The sequence below is a fragment of the Portunus trituberculatus genome, chromosome 28 (assembly GCF_017591435.1).
Source record: "Portunus trituberculatus isolate SZX2019 chromosome 28, ASM1759143v1, whole genome shotgun sequence".
Classification (NCBI taxonomy): Eukaryota; Metazoa; Arthropoda; class Malacostraca; order Decapoda; family Portunidae; genus Portunus; species Portunus trituberculatus.
Window position 1 is genome coordinate 3,319,770 of NC_059282.1, and position 16,862 is coordinate 3,336,631.

The 16,862-nt window shown below is 42.7% G+C and overlaps 1 protein-coding gene across 3 annotated transcripts; it reads right to left on the minus strand.

The window, feature by feature from the left end:
- Window positions 1-502: 502 nt before the first annotated feature.
- LOC123510125 (RNA-binding motif protein, Y chromosome, family 1 member F/J-like) lies at window positions 503-14,536 on the minus strand. 3 transcript variants are annotated; one of them, XM_045264953.1, is made up of 3 exons: window positions 14,359-14,536; window positions 13,868-14,142; window positions 13,304-13,762 (listed from the first exon to the last, which is right to left on the minus strand). In XM_045264953.1, the coding sequence occupies exons 1-3, from the start codon at window positions 14,519-14,521 to the stop codon at window positions 13,355-13,357; spliced, it is 846 nt and encodes a 281-aa protein (XP_045120888.1). In that variant the 5' UTR covers window positions 14,522-14,536; the 3' UTR covers window positions 13,304-13,354. The 3 variants fall into 3 exon arrangements, with proteins under 3 accessions (XP_045120889.1, XP_045120888.1, XP_045120887.1); XM_045264954.1 differs by lacking the exons at window positions 13,304-13,762; window positions 13,868-14,142 and adding an exon at window positions 503-1,136 and having other exon boundaries at window positions 14,359-14,440; XM_045264952.1 differs by having other exon boundaries at window positions 13,304-14,142.
- Window positions 14,537-16,862: the final 2,326 nt, after the last annotated feature.

Below are 16,862 nucleotides of genomic sequence, written 5' to 3' on the forward strand. Positions count from 1 at the left end.
TTCTACTATTACTACTACTACTACTACTACAACCTCTGCTACTACCATTACAACAACTACTACTAAAAGCACTACAATTACGTACTATTATTGTTGCTATTTCGTGTCTCCCTCTTGCACTATTAGCGCCAAGTAAAGAGTGATACCGGTAGCGAAAGCATGTGTGTGTGTGTGTGTGTGTGTGTGTGTGTGTGTGTGTGTGTGTGTGTGCCTGCATGCGTGTGTACGTGCGCAAGCGCGATTCAGCCTGGATTGCACTCTGCTAGTGTAAGTAGCTTTTGTAAATATATTTTTAATAAAGAAACAATAAAAAAACACAAGACCACAAAAATCACTCTTTCATTTCATTCCTTATAGTGGAGAGAGAGAGAGAGAGAGAGAGAGAGAGAGAGAGAGAGAGAGAGAGAGAGAGAGAGAGAGAGAGAGAGAGAGAGAGAGAGAGAGAGAGAGAGAGAGAGATTGAAATCAACAATTTTCTTGTTATGGTGACAAACACAAAGTATGGAGGAGCGGTTTTTTTTATTTGACGTATTTGTTTACATTTTTGGACAGTCGACAACGCCTTAATGACCGTATCTTCCATAGCCGTGAGAGTAGTAAGTAGGGGTGTAGTAGCTTGAAGATCTGCCATGAGCGAAGCCAGGCTCGGCGTCAGCCTCGGGCTCTGCGCTCCTCTTGTGGCGGAGACCATAGGAATGGTAGTAAGGGCGCCTTACAGAGTAGCCATAGTTGGAATATCCGTAGCCAGGCTCGGCGTCAGCCTCGGGCTCTGCGCTCCTCTTGTGGCGGAGACCATAGGAATGGTAGTAAGGGCGCCTTACAGAGTAGCCATAGTTGGAATATCCGTAGCCAGGCTCGGCGTCAGCCTCGGGCTCTGCGCTCCTCTTGTGGCGGAGACCATAGGAATGGTAGTAAGGACGCCTTACAGAGTAGCCATAGCTGGAATATCCGTAGCCAGGCTCGGCGTCAGCCTCGGGCTCGGGCTCTGCGCTCCTCCCGTAGCGGTTATGATGACCGTAGTAGCCGCTATGCACGATGACGGGCTGGTACCGTCTCACGAAACCGGCAGCAGCCTCAGGCTCGGGCTCTCCGCTCACTGCTAGGAGGCAAAAGCCCGCAATAACGGTTGCTACAGCCTGTCAGGAAAAGGGAAACATCAGTCTTCATCAAACACTATATATACTCACCAACTCTCGGGACAGACAGCCGATATTTAAAATTTGACGGGGGTTTCCGCTAAAACCCGGGGTGGCCGGGTTCCGCCACCAAGGGGCAAAGCCCGAAAATTCCATGCAAAAGGAAAATGTTTAAAAATTAATACCCCAATTCGGGACCCCAATTTTTTAAAAAAAAAAAAAAAGCCCGGGGGTTTATTTTCCAAAGGCCAACAAAAGGATTGCCACGCAATTTGTGAAGGGGGCCAGCGTTTCCTCCCCCCCTTCCCCCGGGGCCAAAAAAAAAACCCCCCGGGGGTTTATAAAAATTTATTTTGCCAAACCCTTTCCCTTGGGGGGTTTTTTTAATTTTAAATTCTTTTTTCCCAAAATAAATTTCCCCTTTTTAAATTTCAAATGTTTTTTTAAAAAATTAAAGGGGCCTTCTAAACAAAAAACATTTCAAAAAAATTTTTTTGGAAATTAAAAAAAGGGGAAATAAATTTAATTTTTAAATAAATTCAAAAAAATTAAACTTTTTTTATTAAAAATTTTAGGTTTTGGGAATCTAAAAGAAAGGAGCCCTTCCGGGCCCCCACCTTAATAAAAAAGGGGAAAATAAACTTAAATTTAAAACAAGTTAACTTTCCCCAAGGGCCCAAATTTTCCCGAACCCGGCAGTTTTTGGGCAAATTTTTGGGAAAGGGAAACGGAAATATAAAAAGGGAAATTTTAAAATTTAATTAAGTTTAAAAACGGAAAAATTTGGGTTGGATTTTGAAAAATTTAACCTGGAGGCCCCAGGGGAAAGTTTGTTTTGGGGGGTTTAAATTTAATTGGAAAATTTTAAAATTTAAAAATTTAAAATTTTTAAAATTTTTAAAAATTTTTTAAAAAATTACGAAAAGGGACGCCAGCTACCCAATCAAACGGGCTGTTTAAAAAAAAAAAAAGTTTATTTTAAAAAAAATTTTATAAAAATGACTTTACCTAAAGGGGGGGGGTTTAAAACTTTTGATCAAAAATTTTATTCCAAAAGGAAATTTTGGAAGGGCCAGTTTAACTTCCAAAAATAAAATTTTTTTTAACAAAAAAAAAAAAAAGAAAAAAAAAAAAAAAGAAAGAGGGAAAGGAGGGAAAAAAAAAAATTTTTTCCTTTTTTTTTATTTGGAAACCCAAACCAAAAAGGGGCCCGGTTTTTTAAATTTTTGTTTCCCCCCTTTTTTGGAAGGGGCCCCAAACCAGAAGATTTTTTTAAATTTTTATAAATTTAAGCGGGGAATCTGGGAGAAACTTGGGGTCCCCTTTTTCAAAACCAAAAGGAGGGGAACCCTTAAAACCATTGGAAATTCCGCCCGGCGCTTTGGGCCCGGGGCCCCCCCTTTGGGTTTCCCAAAATAAAAAATGGGCCTAAAGTAAAAGGGAAATTTTTCCCTTTTTTGGGCCTTTTTTCCCGGAAAAAAAAATTTAAAGAGTTTAAAGAACCTTTAAACCTGAGGTGGCCCTTCGGGTCTTTTTTGGGGGCCCCATTGGGGAAAAGGAAAAGTTAAAACCAATAAACAAAAAGGTATGGTGGGCGCCCTTTAGAAAAAAAATTTGTTGCCCAAAAAGAAAAAAAAGGGGAAAAGGGGAGGGGGGAAAGGGGGGGGGGAGGGAGGGGAAAAGAGAGAAAAGGGGGAAAAAAAAAAGGAAAAGGGAAAGGTTGCCCCAAATTTTTAGGGGAAAAAAAAAAGGGGGAAAGGGGGAAAAGGAAAAGGGAAAAAGTTAAATAAACTTTTTAAGGGAAAAAGGGGGGTTTTTTTCTTTTAATTTGCCCCAAAGGGCTTTAAACCCCCTCTGCCCCGGGGGGGAAAAGGTAAAAAGGGCCTTTCGAAGAGCTGGGTTTGGTCCCCCTTTGGGCGGGCCGGGTGGGCCCTTCGGGCCTTTGGGGGGGCCCCCTTCCCCGGGCCAAAAAAGGGGGCCCTTTCTCCTGGGCTGGTTTTTGAAACCGGAAATTTGGGTTCCCCTTCCCGGGGCCGTTTTACCCTTTCAGGGCCCCGGGACCCCTCCCTCGGGCCTCCCCTGGGGAAAAAAAAAACCCTATTTGGAATGGGCTTCCCCCGGGGGGCCTTTCGGGCGGGGGGTAAGGGGAAAGGGCCCCAAAAATTCCGCCCGAAAAATTTTCCCCCTTTTATTATATACCAAATCCGAAAAAGGGGGAGCCACCCGGGCCCCTCCCTTTCAAAAAAAAAACCAAATGAAAAGAAACAAAGATAAACAAAAAACTTTCTGGGCACAGGAGCACCCCGGGACCTCACCTTGGGGACCAAACCAAAGGCCCTTTTCCCCAAAATTTAAACCCCTTCCCCAACAAAGGGGTTTTTCCAAAGGGGGTTTTGCATAAACTTTTTTTGGGAAACAAAAACCCCTTCCCTGCGATTTTTTTTCCCGGGATGGGAAAAGGGCCTTTCCAGTTGTTTTAAAAGAATTGGCAAAAACCCAAAAAACCCCGGAAATTTTTATTTTAAATTAAAGGGGGAAAAACCCAAGGGCCCGGGTTGAAACAAATTCAAAAATTTTAAATGAAAATTTAAAATTTAAAAATTCATGGGAAAAAAGGGAAAATAAAAGGATCACTTTCCCTGTTATTTAAATTGGAATAAAGAAATCCAAAAAAAAGAGAAAAATTTTTAAAATGGCCCTCAAATATCAAAATTAAAAAACTATTTAAAAAAAAAAAAAAAACAAAGGAAATTTATAAAAATATTTTAAAAAAAAGGGAAAACCCAAATCCTACCGAAACCAAATTTCCAATTTCCTTCCCTTTACAAATTATACCAAAAAGGTTATTTTTTTGGGGAATTTGTTCAAAAATTTTTAAAATTTGAAATTAAAACAAAATTGTTTTTAATTAAAGGCAGACCCAAAACCCCGGGATTTTAATTTGTGGGTGGTTTAAAAGGAAAGGTTTGGGAAGGTAAAATTAATAAAAGGGTTTTTTGGGATTTTGGGGTTTAAAGTACCCTTTTAAAAGGCCCCCCAAAAGGGAAAAACTTCCAAAGGCCCCTTTTAATTCAAAAACCCCAAGCCAAAAAAACCCAGGTTTTAAAATAATAAAAATTTAAAAAAAAAAAAAAAACAAATTTGAAAAAATTTTAAATTTAATTAAAAATTTTTAAACCTAAAGTGACATTTTTTAAAAATTTTTAAATTTAACCTTTTTTCAAAAAAATTTTTTCCCAATTTGGCCCTGTTTTGAGAGCCCTCCCCCTAAAATAAATTGGGTTTAAAAATTATTTTGAAATTTTTTTCCCCTTTTTTTTAAAAGTTTTTGGGGATCCCTAACAAAGTAAAAATTAGAAAGAATTAATTTATTTAAATTGGCCTTGGTTTGGGCCCAAAAAATTTTTGGGGGATTTTTCAAAAAACCCAAAGAAATTCAAGGAAAATTTTAAAAAGGGTTTTTAAGGGTTTAAAACCCCCAAAAAGGGTTTATTAAATTTTAAAAAAAAGAAAGGGGGGAAGGGGGGAAAAAAGGGGGAAGGGGAAAGGGGTTTGGAAAAAAACCCAATTTTTTGTATGGGCAAAACCCAAAAAGGGTTTTTTGGAGGAAAGTTTTTTTTTGGGACGAAAAACAAAAACAATCGAACCTAAACCCCCCGGTTCTCCTTGGCCTTGAGGTTAAAAAAGGGTTGGGTTTAAAAAACAAAGGGAAAAGGCACCTTGTGGCTTTTTTAAAAGCCTTTTTGGGAATAAAATAAACGCTTTAAAAATAAAATTTTGAAAAAGGGGGAAAGGGGGGGGGGGGAAAAAGGGGGGGGGGGGGGAAAAAAAAAATTTTTTTTTTAAGGGCCCAAAAGATTTTTTTGGTATTTTTAAAAGTTTCCCGCCTCCTTCCCTCCCTTGGGGGAAAAATGGAAGAAAGCCTTACAGAGTAGCCCGGGTTCCGTCCCTGGCGAGCCTGGGTGGGTTTGGGCGCCTTTTTGGGGAGCCAAGGGGTAAGGGGTTCCGGGTGCCCGGGGCCTGCCGGCTCCCGTCAGCCTGGGGGGGCGCCCGAGTAGCCTAGTAAACCGGCCGGGGCGGCCCTGGGCCGGGTCCCTTTTCCCGGAAACCGGGGAGAGGGAGGGCCCCCGGGGGGCCTCCGGGGCCCCGCCTGGGGGGCCTCGTTTCCGGGCCTTAGGAAAAGGGGGGGCCCCATTAAACCCCAAACCCGGGGGCCAGCCCGGGGCTCCTTCCCCCCAATTAAACCCAAGAAAGGTTTAAATCCCCACCCTCACAAAACCCAACAGGGAAACTCCCGGGCTTTGCCAAACCGGGGAAAGCCCCAAAACCCGGGCTCAGCCCAGGGGGGAAAACCCATTCTTCCCCCTTTACCCCCCCTGGCCCGGCCCGGCCCCCCTTTTCCCCCTCGCCCAACAAACTTTTTTCCCCTTTTGCTCCCAAACCAAATTTAAACTCCAACCCAACTTTTCAAATTTTTTTCATTTCCCTTTATTACCCCTTTTTTTCCTCCCCCTTCTAACCTGGCCATCAAAAAAGCCAAGGTTTCTAAAATGGGGGGTTCATTACTAAAAACGGTTGGGTACAATGTCAACACAAAATTCGCATCGAATTTTCCAAAATTTTATGGTTCACGCATAGAAATATCCGTAAAAGAAATGCACCATTACCTCTTTATCTTAAAGAAGTTGCAAGAAAGAAAGATTGAAACTTTAAAATATTAAAGCAAATAATACTTAACATCATAGGAAAATCAGGACAGGAATGGCACTCGGAGGCCCCCAAAAAAGAAATAATTAAGGAAAAGAAAATTTGAACTTTTAAAAAAAAAGAAACCAGTTATATTTGCCAAAATTTTCTTGGAAAAAAACAGGGACAAAATGGAATTTTTTTGGGAAGGGAAAAAACTGGAAAATGGAAAAGTTTAATTTTTAAAATAAACCCATTGGCGCAAAACCCTTTTTGGGGAATTTTAAAACTTAAAAGGGGGGAAAAAAAAGACCATTGGGGGGGTTTTAAAAACCCCAAAATTTAAAAAAGGGGGTGGGGCCAAAAATTTCCCGCCTTTTAAAAAAAAAAAGGGAAATGTAATTAAATTTTTTTTGCCAATGGGAAAGTGGGGCGCCTTTGGGCCAAATAAAGGGAAGGGCATCGGGTACCATGGTCGGCTTCTTGGAGGCTGGCCAAGGGGTAGGCCTCTAGTCCTCGAACCGGTATAAATGTATACCTGAGTCATTTGAAAAGGGCATAGTACCAAAGAGAGAGGCCAAATTGGGCTGGGCCTTTGGAACCTTGGAAATAAAACCCCATGACGTTCCAAAAGAAACAATTTAACTCGATAGAATTAATATCTTAACCTAAAAAATGGGTTTCGACTGCAGGACAGGTCGGGTCAGCCTGGCCTGGTCTTTGGGAGAAATGAATGTTAGTAACCCAAGATACCAAGTTGGAAATCCTAGCAGGCTTTCGGCGTCAGCCTCGGGTCTGGCCTTTCGTGGGGGCATTAAAGGTTTAAGGGGTTACAATAGCCATGGATTTAGCCAGTTGGCTCGCCTTTTTGTTTTCCTGTGGCAACCAAAATGGTATAAGGAGCCTTAGAGCATGTTTATCGTAGGCCGCGTAGTCGGTTGCCTTCCCCAAACCTAAATGAATTAGGAACCCTTACCCAACCGGCCAGGTGGGTCAGCCTCGGGTCAAATTGGCCTTTTTGGGCAAGACAAGGAAGGGTAAGGTTGCTAAAACCAATCGGAAATTTTGCCGGTCACTGGGTTGGGTTCTACTAGTTTTAGTTTGAGGGAAGGGGGGAAAAACGGAAGAGGGTGGGCCCCTAGAGGGAGGAAAGGCAATAACGGGCACAGCCTGCAGGAAAAGAAATCGTTTCACAAACACTTATTTATATACCAACTCGGAGACCCAGCCTAATCTGTACCCTCACAATACAACCAACGCAAAGGGCTTTTTCACCAAACCTCGTTCAAAGCAACACAGCAGGGGTGCTCACAGAACTGTTGGAAGGAGTAGGTTGCCTCACCGGATCTTAGGACCAGTGGGGCCAGCTTCCTGCTCGCCTCGCGCCCCCTCCCTATTAAGGCCTTGCGCATGCCGGAAGGGGCGGTTTTCTTCCTTACGGCTGGGGTTTGCATTAAACCGGAATAATTGCTACAACACAAAACCGAGGATCCATTTAGTCAACTTCGAATAACAATTCTTTCCTCCGTCATAGACCAAAAAGTAAAACTACAAAAAAAGCATTCATTTTGGAATGACTCAAAATAAGGAGGGGAAGATTATCCTGCCGGAAAACAGAATTAGGGGTGAGGCAAGCTGTATCCCATTAAACCGCATCGGTCATAAATCCATTTGGTTTTCAGTCTAGAAATGATCCAAATAAAGAAGGTATGCGCCTTCGGATGCCTATTTACTTATATGGAAGCTTCAGTCAGAATTGCAGAGCTTAAACAGAAAAAGATTAAATGCCAATATAAGGAGCTCTCAGAAATCTTAGGTCAGTCAGCGATTCGCACTGGATTCTCTGGAGGCAACCTGCTTATCTAAGCCGAAAAGATGAAGACTTGAACAGTCCTTAAGAACACAATTACCACATTTGCCGATCACCTTTGGCATCAAACATACTTGGAACAAAGAAAAGTCCTAAGTTCGGGCAAGTTTTTGTTCGAGGAATGGGAAAAGAAATCAGTGGCCAATGTGAATTTTAAAATTGACATTGGCAATTGATTTAAAACATGCAATTTAATTGCGTTATTAAGGGTGGCGAGTCGGGAGAGTAGCTTAGGCGAATCCCCCGTTCGGGTTTTAGCTTGTTTTGGGTGGTTAAGACCATATAATGGAACAGGGTTTTAGAGTTTAGATACCAAAGGAGCGCTTGGTGTTTGGTCCTTTTGGAACCATACAATAAGATTGCCACAAATGTGGAACTCCCGTTCCAACCTTCAGTCTTCACGCCATACGAAAAAAAAAAAAAAAACAAGAAAATAGTAATAATAATAAAAAATAAATAAGCCTTTCAAACCGACGTAGAAGGAGATGTTTGCAAGCTTTCGAATTCAATTACACTTTTATCCATTGTTTATTTCCACTTTTTGGAAGTCCGCCATAATTCTTTTATGACTTTCAGACCTCAATCCTCAAGACATAACATGTTCTGATAGAGGTTAGTTTCTGCACAAGCGGCACACACTTCAAACCGATAACATTTGTAGGATTATAATTCCAGGTATGAGTATCATTAAACTTTATTTTTTTATAACATGAGGATGGGAATTTTCTAAAGAGAACTTTTGAGATTCCTTAATTCAAAACACGCTAAAAACGTTGAAGGAGGAGAATACACGGAATGTGGAAAGATGAACCGGGTGGAGACCCGGACCCAAAGAGATGGATGACCACAATTTTCTGTAAATGGCACTAGCAAAGTTTAGGACGAACTGACTTTTTATAATATTCTCGAAGTTCCAATTAATTTAACCGGAATCAAATGAGGATGGATTTAAGATGTTCTAAGAATTCCATTAGGACAGGTGTTTAGTCGTGGCTTCTGTCGGAAAACATTGGTTTCCAAGGGCGCTTACGAGTGGAAGTGAAAAGCATACACACACCTAAACAATTAGCCTCGTAAATCGTTTGATGCCCTTCTTGAAGATATAAGACGGTTAAAGGTATGCCATGAGCGAAAGTACCAACCTTAAATCGGGACATCGTACATCCTACGTCAGCTGGTTAAAGGCCTTGGTACCTTTGGGAATTCAAAAGTTGGGTTAGTGGCCTCAGGTCTGAGGAAGAAAGGGGAAAGGTTAAACATTTAATCGAAAGCTTTTATGTCCAAAGCTTCTTTGGAATGGGTTGTAAATTTACCTTTAAAATAAAATTTTAGCAGGGAAGAGGAAGGAAGAGAGAGAGGGAGGGGAGAGAGAGAGGAGAGAGAGGGGAAGAGAAAAAGAGGAAATCAACAATTTTTGTTATGTAAAACAAAAGATAACGGTTTATTAAAAAATGTTTACATTTTTACAATCGACAACGCCTAATGACCTATCTTCCTACATAAGGAAATAGAAGGTTGTAGTATTGAAACTGCCAGAGCCAAGCCAGGCTCGGCGTCACCCGCTTGGCTCCTTGTGGCAACCATTAATGTGAAGGGCCACAGAGTGCCTAGTTGGAATTCCTAGCCGCTCGGCGCACCTCGGCTCTGCGCTCCCTTGGCGGAGGCCTAAAGGTGTAGGGCCCTTACAATGCCATGCTAATATCCGAGCCAGGCTTCACCTGGCTTCTGCTTTCCTCTTTGCGGCATAGAATTGTAAGGACCCTTACAATAGCATTTAGTTGGAATATCTAGAGGCCGCTACTCCCTGCGCTTCCCTTGTGGGAAGCCATAAATTTAACGCTCACAGAGTACCAATTGGAATACCGTAGCCGGCTCGGTACCAAGCGGGGTTCGCGCTTCTTGGCGGGACCTAAAGGATGTTGCCTTACAGAGTGGCATAGCTGAATATTAGCCAAACTCGTAGCCTCGGCTCGGTCGCCGTCGTACGGTTATGGATGACCGTAGTTTAAGCCGATGCCGATACGCTGGTACCGTCTCACGGAAACCCCGCAGGCTCGGTCCCGTATGCAGGAGGCAAAACGAATGAACGGTTTAAGCCTTAGGAAAAAAACATATCTTCCAAATATTTATACAATCTCGGGCAGACGCCGAGTCATCCCCACCTTTAACGCAAAAGCAAAGGTCTTTATATTTCCCAATGGCAAGAACAACAACAGTGATGGCGAAAGGCTTTTGGAAGGCACTAAATATTGCATCACCCATTAATGGACAGTGGGGAGCTTACTTCCCTTCGCTCCGCCACTCCCAAACGGTGTCGAAAAGCTTTCTTCCTTAAGGCTGGTTTGGGGTTTCGATTACTAACTCGTGTTATCATTGGTACAACATAAATCGCATCGATTCTTTTATTTTCTATTCAAGCTCATATTGAACTTATTTGCCTTGTCATAGACACATGGCAAACTAAAAAAGCATTTATTAGGAATCTTATAAATAAGGGAAGGAAGCATTAACATTAGCTAAGAACAGGAATTGGAGGGGCCTGTCAACACAAATTAAACGTCCATGAAAGACAATAATGGTAGTGGCAGTTCGAACCAAGTTAAACGAAGGAGTCGCAGCTTCGATGCTACCTGCTTTTCTTAAATGGCAATAGCTTAAGCAGAATAGCAGAGACTTGAATATTGAAACCATGATTCAATGCAAACCTCAAGTGAGCTCGATCTATTGGCAGAAACCAAACAGGATGGCTTCTTCAGGAACACATTGGCTCATATCTAGCCAGAAGAGGAATGAAGACTCGCATACAGTCCTACTGAAACAAGATTTAAATTTGCTGCCCTTTGCACAAATATCCATACGGAAAAAAACAGTTACTAAGTTCGGGCAGTTTGGTTTGGATTGGGTTAAAATGTGGGAAATCAGTGAGAACAAAGGTAATTTTTAAAAATTTGACATTGGAATTTAAAAACTATCTCGCTTTTAATTGCGAGGGATAAGGTGGTGAGCGAGGGATGGGAGACCAGGAGGGAACCACAGGGGTTTGAGTTGTCAAATTTGTAGAGTGGTTAAAGTTACCTACATATTAGGACAGGTTTTTATGAAGATGTAATAGACACACTAAAGAGCCTTGGTGGTGATATTGGTTTAATATGGATCCCACAAAAATTGCCGGCCACATGGGGAAGCCTGGCCAGCGTTCCATACTTTCGTATACTATCAGCAACGCTTAAAAAAAAAAAAAAAAGAAAATGTAAAAAATTAATAAATATTTCCACTTTCGAATTCCTGGAGGTAGTGAAGGCGCAGTGCCTTTGACAAGGCCCTTTCGTTTCTCACTTCTTTCACAATAAGGTGTTTCAATCCATTGGAAGATCCGTACATTCCTTATGGCTGGCGCTGGCATCCTCAGAAACTTTGCTGATAGAGGCCTTAGTTCGCCGCAGGCACCACTTCAACCCTTGTTTAAAACAGATTTTAGGTTCTAATTCCAGGAAAAGGACATTAGTAACTTTATTTTTTATTTATACCAATTAGGCCAGGGAATTCTGGCTAAAGAGAACAGGTACTTATCTCAAAGCCCCCGCAAAAACCGTGCCCGAGAAGCCAACACACTTGGACTGGGACAAGATTCGAACCCGTGGCCTTGGACCCTTGGACCCCACCGCTGTCCCTGTACCCGCATTTTTGAAAAGGACTAGCAAATCTAAGGACAGGAAGCGTTTTTAGCTATTTCCGATATTCCAATTAAGTTTCAAACCAGATCAAATGATGGATTTCATTGATTCTAAGAATTCCATTAGACACTTTAGTCTGCTTCTGTCAGTGAAAAAGCCTTTTCCAATGCCCGCATTTACATTTGGTAATGAAAGGCATAAACACACCTAAACAATAATGCTAGAAACAGGTTAGAAGTGGCAATGTCTCCTTCTTTGTAGAATATCAAAAAGTTAGTGTATGCCACGAAGGAAAAGTAACAAAATTTAAGTCGGGACTCGACTACCTCCTTTAATGCAATGCTTGGTTTGCAGGACTAAAATTTGGTTAAGTGCCCATCAATAAACAAGGGAAAGTTAACATCTTCAGATCAGAACCTTTATTCCAAAGCCACTTGGTAATTGGTCGAAGAAATAAACGCTTTAAAAAAAATGTTTAGACAGGGAAGGAAAGAAAAGGAAAAGAAGAGAGATTGAAATTAACAATTTTTGTTAGGTGAAAAACAAATATGGAAGGGTTTTTTAATTTTAAATTTTGGACATCCAACTTAATGACCGTATCTCCATAGCCTGGAGTGTAAGGGGTGTAGGTTAAGAACTGCCATGAGCAAGCCAGGTGGGTCACCTGTCGCTCTTTGTGGCGGGCATTGAAGGTTAAGGGGCTTAAGATACCATTATTGGAATAGAGGCCAGGTCGGGTAGCCCTTGGCTTGGTTTTTGGCGGAGACCATAGGAAAGATAAGCGCCTACAGAGTTAGTGGAATTGTGCCAGGTCCTCAGTCGGTCTGCGCTCTCTTGTGCAACATAGAATGGTAGTAAACCTTACAAGTAAGCCATAGTTGGAATATCCGTGCCAGTGGGAGCCGGCTCGCTCCCTTGTGGGAAAGCTGGAATGTAGAAGACCCTTACAGGTACCATAGTTGGAATATCCGCAGTTCTTAGCCTCGGGCTGGCTCTGCTTTGGGGGCCATAGGAAGGTAGTATTCCTTACAGAGTGCCAAACTGGAATAAATCTGTGAGGTTTCACCGGTTGGGTTGGCTTCCTAGGGTTATATACCTGTAGCCGCTATGCAAAGAGACGGGGTACCTCCCGAACCGGCAGACCTTGGCTCGGGCCCCCTCACTGCTGGACAAACCCGAATCGGTTGCTACAGCCTGTAGGAAAAGGACCAATCTATCAAAACAATATATACTACCAATCTCGGGAAAGCAAACCGAGCCCAAATCCTGGTACCCTACTAAAGACCAAAGCAAGGTTTTAATCTCTTGCGTACAGCAAACAACAGGTTAGGTCCAAGGACCTTGTTCTGAAGGAAGCTGGAAAGGCACTACACCCAATCTATGCCCAGTGTGGGGAACAGCTTCTGTTGGTTCAGATAGCTACTCACTTATAACCATGCTTACAAGCAGGAGAGGTATTTCCTAGAGCTGGTGGGTTGTACCGCATACTAAACGTGTTGAATTGACAACAATCTAGACCAATCCACGCGATTTTATTTCATGACTGTTGCATTTGAACTTACATTGCCTGCAGTCATAACACAATGCAAAATCATACAAAAAAGACATATAGGAGATGATTAAAATAGAGGAAGCAAAGATTAGGTAGAGAAAGGAATTAGAGGTGAGGCAACTTCATGACAGGTAATAAGCATACAGAAGCATGAAATCAACAATTTGTATAGGTAGACACGAAAGTGATCCAAGTACAAGACAGGTAGTCGAGCTTGCGGATCTAAGCTTAGTTAATAGCAATTAATTGAGAAATGAAACGAACAGCTGCTAGCTCGGCTTCCTGTGCAGACAGAGAGAGAGAGAGAGAGAGAGAGAGAGAGAGAGAGAGAGAGATTGAAATCAACAATTTTTTGTTATGGTGACAAACACAAAGTATGGAGGAGCGGTTTTTTATTTGACGTATTTGTTTACATTTTTGGACAGTCGACAACGCCTTAATGACCGTATCTTCCATAGCCGTGAGAGTAGTAAGTAGGGGTGTAGTAGCTTGAAGAACTGCCATGAGCGAAGCCAGGCTCGGCGTCAGCCTCGGGCTCTGCGCTCCTCTTGTGGCGGAGACCATATGAATGGTAGTAAGGGCGCCTTACAGAGTAGCCATAGTTGGAATATCCGTAGCCAGGCTCGGCGTCAGCCTCGGGCTCTGCGCTCCTCTTGTGGCGGAGACCATAGGAAGAGTAGTAAGGGCGCCTTACAGAGTAGCCATAGCTGGAATATCCGTAGCCAGGCTCGGCGTCAGCCTCGGGCTCTGCGCTCCTCTTGTGGCGGAGACCATAGGAATGGTAGTAAGGACGCCTTACAGAGTAGCCATAGTTGGAATATCCGTAGCCAGGCTCGGCGTCAGCCTCGGGCTCTGCGCTCCTCTTGTGGCGGAGACCATAGGAATGGTAGTAAGGACGCCTTACAGAGTAGCCATAGTTGGAATATCCGTAGCCAGGCTCGGCGTCAGCCTCGGGCTCGGGCTCTGCGCTTCTCTTGTGGCGGAGACCATAGGAAGGGTAGTAGGGTTGCCTTACAGAGTGGCCATAGCTGGAATATCCGTAGCCAGGCTCGGCGTCAGCCTCGGGCTCGGGCTCTGCGCTCCTCCCGTAGCGGTTATGATGACCGTAGTAGCCGCTATGCACGATGACGGGCTGGTACCGTCTCACGAAACCGGCAGCAGCCTCAGGCTCGGGCTCTCCGCTCACTGCTAGGAGGCAAAGCCCGCAATAACGGTTGCTACAGCCTGTCAGGAAAAGGGAAACATCAGTCTTCATCAAACACTATATATACTCACCAACTCTCGGGACAGACAGCCGAGCCTCATCCCTGTCACCCTCACATAACAGACCAACAAGCAAAGGTCTTTATATTCTCACAACCTGCGTCACAGCACAACAACAGGGTGATAAGCGTCAACAAGCAGACTTGTTGCTGAAGGCAGCTAGGTATGTGCACTCACCGCGATCTTCATGTCGACCAGGTGTGGGGGACCAGCTTCGACTGTGCCCTGCGCTGCCGCCGCACTCCCTTATATACCGCGCTGCGCATCGCCAAGGCCAGGAGGCGGTTTTCTCTTTCCTTAGGCTGGTGGGGTTTTCCGCATTACTAACTCGTGTTATCATTTGCTACAACACACCTACACCCTCGCATCGCCGATCTTTTTCATTTTCTATGTCACTGTCTGCATATATGACACATTCATTTGCCTCCTGTCATAGACACAATGGCAAAACATACAAAAAAAAGACATTTCATTATGGAATGACTTCATAAAATAAGGGAGGGAAGCATTAACATTAGCGTAGAGAAACAGGAATTAGAGAGTGAGGCAAGCTGTCATACACAATAATTAAACGCATCGAATCATGAATATCAACAATTTGTATAGGTTCAGTCGACATACGAAATGATCCAAAGTAACAAGAAGGGTAGTCGCAGCTTCGGATGCTACCTGCTTTATCTTAATATGCAATGACATTGACAGTCAGAATATGCAAGAGACTTGAAACTATTGATAAACATGATTCAAATGCAATACTCAAGTGAGCTCTCAGACATCTATAGGATCAGAATCAGCGATCAGTGACACTGGCATTCTCATGGCAGGACACACCATGAGCTCATATCTAAGCCAGAAGAGGAATGAAGACTCGCATACAGTCCTATCATCGAAACACAGATTTACACATTTGCCTGCATCACGTTTGCATCAAATCTATCACTCTGGAACAAAGAAAACAGTTACTAAGTTGCGGGCAAGTTTTGTGTTCGAGGAATGGGTAAAACTGTGAAATCAGTGAGACACAAATGTGTAATTTTTAAAAATTTGACATTGGCAGACTTTAAAAAACTATCTGCGCAATTTTAATTGCGTAGTGGATTAAGGTGGTGAGCGAGGGATCGGGCAGACGTCCATGCGTAGGTTCGAATCCCACCACGTGTCGTTTTGAGCTTTGTCATTTGTAGAGTGGTTTAAAGTTACCTACATATTATCATGGAACCCAGGTTTTTAGGTGAAGATGTAATAGACTTACACTAAAGATGCGCTTGGGTGGTGATATTGGTCTTAATATGGATACCACTACAAATAAGATTGCCAGCGCCACAAATGGGTGGAAGCTGGCCAGCGTTTCCCATACTCTTCAGATATACATATACACGCCATACGCTTTAACAAAAAAAAAAAAAAAAAAAAACAAGAAAATAGTAATAATAAATAAATAAATAAATAAAATAATTTGCCACTTTCAGAATTCCTGACGTAGTGAAGCGCAGTGCCTTTGACAAGGCTTTCGAATTATCAATACACTTCTTTATTCACAATAAGTGTTTATTTCCACTTATTTGGAAGATCCGACATAGATTCTTTTTATGACTTTCAGAGCGCTGGCATCCTCAAGACATAACATGTGTGCTGATAGAGGCCTCTAGTTTCTGTCAGCAAGGCACACACTTCAAACCCTTGTTTTATAAATCAGATTTGTGTAGGATTCATAATTCCAGGATATAGAGTTAGTCATTAGTAACTTTATTTTTTTTTTATTTATACCATGTAGGCTTTTCATGGGAATTTCTGGGCTAAAGGAGATACTTTTTGGAGGTACCTCCTATCTCAAAGCACACCCGCTAGGAAACCGTTGCCCCGAGTGAGGAAGCCCAATCTACACTCGGACTGTGGACAAGATTCGAACCCGTGCGCTTGGAGACCCCTTGGACCCCAAAGCACGCATGGTTCCACTGTACCACGGCAGTTTTCTGTCAAAATGGCACTAGCAAAGTCTTAAGACAGAGAAGCGATGACTGATGTTAGCTAATATTCTCGATGAGTTCCAATTAAGTTTCAAACCGAGATCAAATGTGTAGGATGGATTTCATTGATGTTCTAAAGAATTCCTATTAGACAGCGTGTTTAGTCGTGCTTCTGTTCTAGTGAAAACAGCGTTGTGTCTCCGGAAGTGTGCCTCGCCATTACTGATGTTGGTAAGTGAAAGAGCATAACACACACCTAAACAATGATATGCCTCAGTAAATCGAGTAGATGAACATGTCTCCCTTCTTTGTAGATATCAAGACGAAGTTAGTGTACTGCCACTGAAGCGAAAAGTACACAACAATCTTAAAGTCAGGGACATACGTAACATCCTACCGTCACGCTGGTCTAAAGGCTCTTGGTACCTTGCAGGATCTCAAAAAATGTTAGGGTTAAGTGCACCTCAGTCAATGAAGGAACGAAAGGGGAAAAGGTTAAAACATCCTTCAGATCGAAAGCTTTTATGTCCAAAAAGCTTACTTTGGTAATGGGTTCAGATAAAACTATTAACGCTTTAAAAATAAAATGTTTAGACAGAGAGAGAGAGAGAGAGAGAGAGAGAGAGAGAGAGAGAGAGAGAGAGAGAGAGAGAGAGAGAGAGAGAGAAAGATTGAAATCAACAATTTTTTTGTTATGGTGACAAACACAAAGTA